The following is a 10,172-nucleotide window of genomic DNA, read 5'->3' as shown; positions in this document are numbered from 1 at the left end:
CCATGTGATCCCAAATTACCCTTCTATTTCATTTCCTACTGGTTTCCTACATGTGTTCTAACCTCTGGCCAAATTACAAAAGTCTACTCTTTGTTTCCTAAACCCACACTAAAATTCTCTGACTTCTTCCTTCATTCTGATGATTCCCTGCCTGGGTTTTATTTCTACCTCTCAAAATCTTCATTGCTCTTAGCCTGTCTCTTGAAAAAAGCTTTATCTGAGCCTCCTGTTTGAATATGATTTTTCTCCTTTGAGACCCTTTAACTCTTTGTCTCCTGGGGTTTATTTACCTTGTCTTGTGTGATCTTTGTCTGCTCCCTATTTCCTCACCATCAGATCACCTTAGAGGGTAGGGCTATATGGTTCCAGGCACACATCAAATATTTCTGCTTGTTCAACAAATAATTTACTCGGTTTGTTGGAGGGACACCCTTCCTCCTCCCTAGGTGACCTTGGTCAAACTTCTAAACCCACTCTCCTACCTCACAAGTTTGTCAGTGAGCCATAAATGGATATAGAAATAAGCATTGGAAATAAACGTAAAGTCTTACCACGTGTCTTGTGTTGTTATTTTGTGACAACTCGGTTTCATGTTTTCCATTATTTTACCTCTGGGGAGTAATTCTCTTGTGAAATGTAGTCTCAGTAAACCAAGTAGGGGAGGCGAATGCGCCCCCTGGACAGCAGGTGGCGTTGTCCCCGCTCGGCGCGTTCTTGTGGAGAGTTTTGGCCCCGCTGCCACGCCGTAGGCCCGTGGCCTCATAGGTGCGCCGACCGGCTGCACTGTACGGCCACCGGAAAGATGTCGCTGCTGCGGTCATTGCGCCTCTGCCTGGTCGCGCGGACCGGGAGCTGCCCGCTGAGCGCTCTTGGCCCTGGTCCCTTCCTGCCTTCCTTGCAGGTCTCCCGTGCGCCCGGCACGCTCCCTTCCCCTCCCCTGGCTGCGTTCGGCTCCATCTTACCCTTCTCCCCACCTCGGTGCCTCTTCGCGGTCCAGAGTCCCGGCCCTGCCTTTCCCCCGACCCCCTGGGCCCGTCTCTCCTGAAGTCGTTCCCCGGCCGACGTGCTCCCTTCCCCGGAGGGAGCTCCTCGCCGCTTCCTGCTTCTCATCCCTTCTTATTCCCTCCAGGCCGGGCTCCCTCTGCTTCAGTCGCCCCAGCAGTGGCATACATTTCACTCTGGGTCCTGGCTGTCCTCGGCTTCCAGCAAGGAGCTCCTCATGAAGCTGCGGCGGAAAACGGGCTACTCCTTTGTAAACTGCAAGAAAGCCCTGGAGGCTTGTGGCGGGGATCTCAAACAGGTGTGGGGAAGGAAGTGGAGGGGAGCGGGGGTGAGGTACTGGGGCCCGACCCCAGTGCTTTCCAGAGGTCGCTCTGGGGACCGTAGAAATCACACCTGCTGTCCAGTGACCCATACACAGTCCTACACAGGATTCTGACTTTAATGCCATTCTCACCCTTTGACGCTTACCTGTTTTGAAGCAACTGACTCAGGGTCCCAGGGCTAACACACTGTTCCATGCAAGGCTGTTATAGTAGTCAGACCAACGACCAACGCTCAGATCCTGGTACCCTCACACGAATCCCCGCGACCATGGATACCTTACTTAATCTTTAAGAGTTCTTTTTTTACGTGAAGAAAATACTGCTATCTCCCCCATAGGGTTGTTGTGAAGATTAAACTTATCCAAAATACCAGGCGTGGGACTTCCCTGGTGGTCCAGTGGCTAGGACTTCAAGCTCGCAGTGCAGGGGACCTGGTTCGATCCCTGTCCGGGAACTAGGTCCCACATGCTGCAACTAAAGATTTGCATGCTGCAGCTGAGGATCCTATATGCAATAATGAAGACGGAGATCCTTCATGCTGCAACTAAGATCCACAAGCTAAATAAATAATTTTTAAAAATTTACCAAACATCAGGCACAATGTCTACTGTTTGGCATTTGGTGGTATGCTGCCAGTAAATGATAGATTACTTTAGTTTCTGTTGTAGGTTTGAGGAGAAGGAGAAAATTGGGTAACCTGAAGATATTTTAGAGCCCCATTCCTTTCTAAATTCTGTGCTTGTGTCATCTGCCCTTTATCTTTTTTATTTATAGGCAGAGAGCTGGCTCCATAAGCAGGCCCAGAAGGAGGGCTGGAGTAAAGCTGCTAGGCTCCATGGGAGGAAGACCAAAGAAGGTCTGATTGGGCTGCTGCAGGAAGGAGACACGACTGTGTTAGTAGAGGTGAGTGTCAGAGTTCTAGATATCAGAAGCAACTGTCTGCTTGAGTGTGAGCTTTGTGGTAGACCTTTGCATTCTTAAAGAAGAGGTGTTTGAGAACCATAAAAGCTAATTAGAATTAAGCCTGTGAGACCCCAGTTATTAGCTCTGGATTCATTTAAGTATAGACATGCACAGGTTGTTGGTGAGGGAAGGCCTATTAGGATAGCCCAGAGGGTCTCCAGCCTCCATGCTACAGACTGGTACTGGTCTGTGGCCTCTTAGGAACTAGGCCACAGAGCAGGAGGTGAGTGTCAGGTGAGGGAGCGAAGCTTCCTTTGTATTTACAGCCTCTCCTGATCGCTTGCATTACCAGCTGAGCTCTGTCTTCTATCAGATTAATGGTGGCATTTGATTCTCATAGGAGCTTGAACCCTGCTCTGAACTGTGCATGTGAGGGGTCAAGGTTGCGTGCTCCTTATGAGAATCACAAAAGTGGTTTGGCATTGGAGGAGCCCAGAGAATGAGAGGATTATGGCTTGCGGGCACAGGCAGGTGTGAACTTGAAGTGAATCCTTTGGGGACATTATGGAACCAATCTCTGAAGGTGTGGTCAGTGCTGACTCATTGGCACAGCAGGGATCACTTCATTAAGTTTCTGGCCTCACGCTAGTGGAGCAACTGTAGCTTTAAAATCCCACAGACATTTGTTTCTGTTTTGTTGGGTCTGCTGCCTGTTCTGTCAATATCTTGCTTTAAGACACTTGGAGACTATTAGTAAACAGCTTATACAACAATATCAATTTATTCCCATAGGTGAACTGTGAGACAGATTTTGTTTCCAGAAATTTAAAATTTCAACAGTTGGTCCAGCAAGTAGCTCTGGGAACCCTGTTGCATTGTCAGAACTTAAAGGATCAACTCTCCACATACAGTAAAGTGAGTTTTGGGGTTGTCGCCAACATGCTGGGTTTGTTCCTCCCCTCTTAGGGTCTTTGCTGTTCCATTTTTTCAGACGTTCTCATGTCTCACTTCCTTATTTCATGTCTCTGCTTATCTCTCAGGAGAGGAGTATCTTTCCTCCCATTGCTCTGTCCCCTTATTTTGCTTCATTTAAAATATTTTGTTATAGTGCTTATATATTAAATTTATGTTTATTCATTTCTTGTTTGCCTTCCACAATAGACTATAAGTTTCATGAGGCAGGAAATTTCTTTGCACTAGTGTGTCTCTGGTGCATGAGGGGTGGGTCCAGCACTTGGTTGGGGCTCATTACATCTCTGTTAATGAATGAATGGATGCCTGTGGGACAAAAATCCATCAAATCAGGTGAAACTTTGTATTTAGGAATCTAGAATGTCCTAAGGAAAGGATTTCTAAATACTGTCCTAGAGAAAGGCACAATTGAGGAGACCGAGCATTTTCTTTTCTGTAGATGGATCAAGGAAGGAATTATTGACATATCCGTATGCCTTTGATCGATCCTTATTGTCAAAGGAAAAACGAACTAACTACTCACAACAGTTTTTTTTTGTTTGTACCACCCTTTTCCTTCTATTTATCTTTCTCTTGAGATCTTGTGATAAATGTTAATTACTCCTGGTATTGTGTTGTTTAGTCGCTAAATCGTGTCCAACTCCTTGTGACCCCATGGACTGTAGCCCGCCAGGTTCCTCTTTCCATGGGATTTCCCAGGCTAGAATAGTGGAGTGGGTTGCCATTTCCTTCTCCACTGTAGATTCTTCTTTTATATTGAATGTGATAGACTACAATTTATCATATAATCCATCAGTCATTTTAATGTTCAAATTATCCCTGGATTTGGCCAGTATAAGCTAAGCCTGTGCAAGCTGTCTCCATTGTCTCTTCGGTATAGCTTATTATTTTCCAAGTATTTCCTTACTTTTTGGCATAACAAAATATTCTGGGCTTATATCATACTTTCCTTGCCCCCATCCATGGAAGTGGCCGCTTCTACAAGGGCTCTTGACCCTTTTTGGTGGGGAATGGTTTTTAGAAACAAAGATCTGGGCATTGTGTGCATGTGTGCATGCTGACTCTCTTCAGTCGTGTCCGACCCTTTGCAACCCTATGGACCATAATCCACCAGGCTCCTCTGTCCGTGGTATTCTCCAGGCAAGAATATTGGAGTATGGAGAAAGTAACGTGAAAACTTACATTACCATATGTAAAATAGATAGCCAGCTGGAATTTGCTGTATGTCTCAGGAAACTCAAACAGGGGCTGTATCAACCTAGAGGGGTGGGATGGGGAGGGAGATGGGAGGGAGGTTCAAAAGGGAGGGGATATATGTATACCTATGGCTGATTCATGATGAGTTTTGACAGAAATCAACAAAATTCTACAAAGTAATTATACTTCAATTAAAAAAAAAAGAATACTGGAGTGGGTTGCCATACTCTCCTCCAGGGGAAGATCTGGGCATTGGGTATGCTTAATTCTATTGAGATGTCATTGCTGTTCTGCTCTTTCAGCAGAGCTAGAAGTGTGTGTGTGTTTCAGTTCTAATCCTGCACCACAGGCTCCTTCCTTGTCTTCCCTCATTCTGTAATCTATACCTTTCTTCTCTCATAGTGAATGCACTGGCTCCTAGCAACTTCAGTATGTTTGCTTATTTACTTGCTGTACAGTGCATACACGCTTTGTTTCAGAGTTACTGTCCCTGATCACTGCAAGTAATAAACCTACTAAGTAGTTCAAAATTTCTCTGAGGTTCTTTTTGTCCTTAGTTGAAGTTATGTCGTCATAGTTGAAGTTAAGTCGTCAAAGGACTCTATCAAAAATAACTTGGATTAGTTGTGTTCCTCCTTTTGAAGTTACCTTATTCCTTTGAATCTTTGTTTCTGTTTGGTCAGTGGTAGAATCTCTGTTAGAATCTTTGTTTCTGTTTGGTCTCTTTGTTTCTGTTTGGTTTCTGTTTGGTCAGTGTTCATTTTCACTCCAAGTCCCCTTAATTTTATCTTTGAATATGTAAAACTAATGAAGTTCTGAAAGTTAAAACTATAATAACTCCCCCCAACACATACACAGGTGTTACTCCCTCCTCTCCCTTCTACCGCATTCCTATCCACTCTTGTAGATAACCAACTTCATTGGTTTCTGGTTATCCTTTTTGCAAAAATAAGCATATTCATCCTGGTGGCTCGGATGGTAAAGAATTTGCCTACAGTGCAGGAGACCCAGGTTGGATCCCTGTGTTGAAAAGATCTCCTGGAGAAGGGAATGGCTATCTACTCCAGTATTCTTGCTTGAAGAGTCCCATGGACAGGGGAGCCTGGTGGGCTGAGTCCATGGAGTCACAAAGAGTTGGACACGACTGAGAGGCTAACACTTTCATACAAATATTTATTACACAAATGGTGATATAATATGTATGTATTCTTTTAGTTTGCTTTTTTCACTTCATATACCTTGGAAATACTCCTTAACAGCTCATGAAGGCATCTTTTCTTTTTTTCAGCTACATAGTATTCTACCTGTGACTGAACTGTGGTTTATTCAGCCAGTCTCCACCTATGTTTAGACTTTTAAACTTTCCAGTATTTTACAATTAGAAATATTTGCTCAATGAATAAGTGTGCACATGTACTTTTGTATCATTGGAAGAGTATTATAGTAAATTTCTAGAAATAGGATTGCCGAATCAAAGGATCAAAGTATATGTAATAGTTTTGTTAGCTATCGTACAATTCCCCACCATTGGATTTGCACCATTTTCCCTCCCTACAAACAATCTACTAACCTTTTAGCTTTAGTATTATGATTGTATAAAAATATTATTCCTGATTTCTAGGAAGCTACATTCTGAGAAGTTAGGCTGGAGATTGGGATGGATTTAGGGGTGAAGTGTTGATAGAATAAAATATTTATAAAAGTGAAGCTTTTAGCAATTGTTAATGTCCTTGGCTTAATGAAAACATTGTACCCAATTGTCTTAAATAACTTTCTGAGGAATAACCTATAACCTATATTTTTGCCTAGTCTATTGGTAATTTGAATTGTACAGACTGACTTATGTTCAGTTGTACTGAAAATGACTCTTGTTCATTTTCTTTGCACACTTAGGGCTTCTTGAATTCCTCTGAGCTCTCTGAACTTCCAGCAGGACCCGAGAGAGAGGGTTCTCTCAAGGATCAGCTGGCTTTAGCAATTGGTGAGTATTTGTAAGGATATGGAAACTGGAAATTAAGAACTGAATCTCCTGGTATCTTTGATATTCCTCCAAATCTAGATCAAAAATTACAAGGTCAAGTTCCTGCAAGGGTCAGACAATATGAATGTGAGAAGTGGGTTGTGTGTTAGAGATTGGTGAGCAGTGGACACCTTGAAAAGCTCACATTCCACTGAAGGAAACCATTACCAAACCACCTGATAACTTTGAGGGAAATAGGATCCCAGTGTCATCAGAATTTTTAAATTCCTTTAAATGGATTTAGATTTGTATGAAAATAAAAATCTTAGTTTTTAGCTGTTTGCAACTAATTAAAATTAGCAGGCATCACTGCTGACCAAACAAGGCATGTCTTTAGGCAGAGATGGCCTTTTGACCTCCGGTTGACTCCCTCTCTATCCACTGTGAAGGAAATAGTCCATCAGAGGTTGTTTCACCTTTATGAAGGAATCCAGGAATATTTCAGGGCATGGTGTTTAGGAAATTGTCTTCTCTTTAAAAAAAAAAAAAATCTGATCCTGAGATTGTGAAGGTACATTTTTTCAGAACCACTGGCTATAGGAACCGCATCTGGATCATTGTGGTGGGAACAGCATGGGTTTTGCCTCCCTCCTGTATGACTTTGATGGAAGGAGGGAAGCAGGGGTGGGGTGGAGCTTGGGGGAAGTTACTGCTCATCTGATGTTTCCAGTCAAGGCATCAGTTCTGTTTTTATCATGTCATCTTGAGGTATGTATGCTGTTTCAGTGAGTCATGGTTGAGAAACCAGCCAGCCAGCCAGCTATGTATGAAACTTCTTAAGAAATTCTGGAAGAATTGAGTGTTTCAGCCTTGTCAGTTTCTGGGAATTGACTGTTGGGTAGGTGCTTAGAGCTGTTTTAAGATCCCTTTTGGTTTATGACTTCTATGACTTTTAGATGTAACGATGGCTAATTCAGGGTTATTAACCCAGACCCCGTTATTTTCCTGCCCCTTCCTACCTTTTGACTTATTTGGGCTTCCAATAGGAGGGGATAGCATCCTGAGAGAACAGTGTTGGGGGAGGGGTGGGACTAGAATCTGGTTTTGGTTCTTGCAAGTAACTCCAAAGATGTTATCTTTTTATTTTTGATGAAGGAAAGTTGAAACCACCAGATGACATGGGGTTTCAGATTTTCCAGGGCTTTTAGTTTGGGATTTTCCCCCCAATATAATGGATGATCAGGAGTCTGTGTCAGTCACAGTGGTTTGGGGGAGGGGGTGGTGATTTGATGGGGAAAAGCCCTGAATTGAGTCAGATCTGAGTTTGAATTCCAGCTGTGCCATACATTAGCTCTGTAGCTTTGGAGAGATTCCTTAAGCTCTCTAAGCCTAAGTTTAATGTAGTGATGTTAGCCAGATGGGAGTACTCATATTAGAGGGCCAGATACTGTAATAAGTTCTTTACACCTCTTATTTATTTCTTCCAGTAACCCTGCCTTGAGGTTAAGTGGCATGATCTCCATTTTGCAGATGAGAACACAAAAGACTTGATGAATTAGTAAATGGGGTTATATTATTAAGTTACTTGCCTAAGGTTGTGTGGCCGGTGAGAGGCAGAATCTGTGGCCAGGGTCTGTGTGACACCAGAGTCTATGTTTCTGAATACCAGCATGGCACCTGGTTGGTGCTCCATAAAGTACGTTCCATCTCTCCCACCTTCTCCCCCAAAACCCCTTTTCCTATTTGTCCTGAAAATGGAATCTTTCCATCTTACGGCACATCCACGGCGTAAATGCAGAGGACTATCTCCCAGGCTTGGCCACTGCTGTGCGTATTTTGGTACCACCATGGGCACTGTATTCTGGAAGCATGGTTTTTCTTTGTTTGTTTTTGCTGTCTCACAGGGAAACTGGGAGAAAACATGATTCTGAAACGGGCTGCATGGGTGAAGGTGCCAGCTGGGTTCTATGTTGGCTCTTACGTCCATGGGGCAATGCACAGCCCCTCGCTCCACAACCTGTTGCTGGGGAAGTATGGGGCCCTGGTCATCTGCGAGACGTCAGAGCTGAAGGCAAACCTCGAAGACCTTGGCCGCCGCCTTGGGCAGCACGTGGTGGGCATGGCTCCCCTCTCTGTTGGCTCCCTGGACGACGAGCCCGGGGGAGAGGGGGACACCAAGATGCTGTCCCAGCCATACTTGCTGGACCCTTCCATCACACTGGGACAGTACGTGCAGCCCCATGGGGTGTCCGTCGTAGACTTTGTGCGGTTTGAGTGTGGAGAAGGAGAAGACGCAGCAGATGCTGAATAGGGTTCCACAGATTTTGGGCCCAGGAGGACGTGTTTATTCTTAACCCGGGACATTTACAAAAAGAAGTTTACTTCCTAAGCCTTTTCAAACCCAGAATTTGTTTTTCATTTGAGTTTATAATGAAATTATATACTTTGTGGGTAAAGCTATTAAATAAAATTGTTAGGTAATAAAGTAGAACTTTTCCTTGTTTGCGTCATGCTGGGTCTAGCTTTTTTGTGCCTGACTTGTGACACGTTTTAGAAACCAGCAGGTGAGCCTCATGGAAGTGGCTGACAGTGTCTGGGGGAACTGTGCTGCTTCTCCCTTCCACGCGTTTATTATGGCGTCCCCAGGATGTCTGACTCTTCCCCTCCTACTCCTGTGACAGCGACCTCTCTTGTTCAGTTTTACTTTGTGACGCTTTGGACCAAGCTTCTATCCTGGAACTTCCCCAGTTACATTACTTTTGCCGCATGGAATCTTCTGCAGTTGTTGACTCAGAGTTGTCTGGAAAATGTGGTTCATTTGTTGATGTCTGTAGCATGCTCTGAAGGCTCTCTGTGGTGGTATACACACTGGTTCTGGCCTCATTCCTGAAATTAATAACACATGGCCTTGTTTCTCTTCTGGATAGTAGGGTGTAGCTGGGTGGGGCCTGAGGTTTCCTGGACAGCTGTGAGGCAGATTCTGGGATTCTTGTGCCAGAAACAGGGATCCCAGCTATCCAGAGAGCTCCCTCAGCAGTGCCTCTTTTAAAAAAAATTTTAATAGTTTTATTTGTTTACGGCTGTGCTGGGTCTTTGTTGCTTTGTGGGCTTTTACTCCAGTTGTGGTGCTCGGGCTTCTCATTGCAGTGGCTTCTCTTGTTGCGGAGCACGGACTCTGTAAGTTTGCAGGCTTCAGTAGTTGGGGCTCATGGGCTCAGTAGCTGGGGCTTCTGCGCTCTAGAGTGCAGACTCAATAGTTGTGTCTCAAAGGCTTAGTTGCTCCATGGCACGTGGGATCTTCCCAGAGCAGGGATCGAACTCATGTCTCCTGCATCAGCAGGTGGGTTCTTTACCACTGAGCCACTCTAGGGAAGCCCAGCAGTGCCTCTTGACTTCCCCAGTCCTGAGACATTTCTCTCGTAGAACACAGTAGTTACCCTAATGGGCAGACCCAAAATACTGAAAAGAACTCCCGTTTGTCCTTATAGATATCTTTATTTGAAAACTTAAAAACTTCTGGCACATACAGATTTGAGCATTTAGATTTTGACTTCAGGGTACATATGTGAATAACTTTGATAATTTGTGGGTTAAATAGAAAATACCAACCTTAAAATTTAAACTTAGGCCCTTGCCCCAGAATTAAGCACTTTAAACAATTTTTCTGTTCTCTTACTTTTGACTTCTCCAGATTTTCATGCAGTTTTAGCGTTTTCTGCTAAGGCTTCAGCCAGAAGACCATAAAAATTTCAAAGTGAGCAGCTACCATTTTAGGTATATGACAACTAAGAAATGCAGGGATGAGAAAAATGGAG

General features: G+C 44.1%; 1 protein-coding gene across 2 annotated transcripts; it reads left to right on the top strand.

The window, feature by feature from the left end:
* Window positions 1-786: 786 nt before the first annotated feature.
* Window positions 787-8,811, top strand: TSFM (Ts translation elongation factor, mitochondrial). Of its 2 annotated transcripts, none has more exons than XM_068971114.1 (6): window positions 787-901; window positions 1,130-1,300; window positions 2,100-2,228; window positions 3,021-3,143; window positions 6,291-6,378; window positions 8,262-8,811. In XM_068971114.1, exons 1-6 carry the CDS (start codon window positions 803-805, stop codon window positions 8,666-8,668), a joined length of 1,017 nt encoding a protein of 338 aa, XP_068827215.1. In that variant the 5' UTR covers window positions 787-802; the 3' UTR covers window positions 8,669-8,811. The 2 variants fall into 2 exon arrangements, with proteins under 2 accessions (XP_068827215.1, XP_068827217.1); XM_068971116.1 differs by having other exon boundaries at window positions 803-865.
* The last annotated feature ends 1,361 nt before the right edge of the window (window positions 8,812-10,172 follow it).

This window comes from Capricornis sumatraensis, chromosome 4, assembly GCF_032405125.1.
Source record: "Capricornis sumatraensis isolate serow.1 chromosome 4, serow.2, whole genome shotgun sequence".
NCBI lineage: Eukaryota > Metazoa > Chordata > Mammalia > Artiodactyla > Bovidae > Capricornis > Capricornis sumatraensis.
This window is presented reverse-complemented; position numbering and strand designations above follow the sequence as displayed.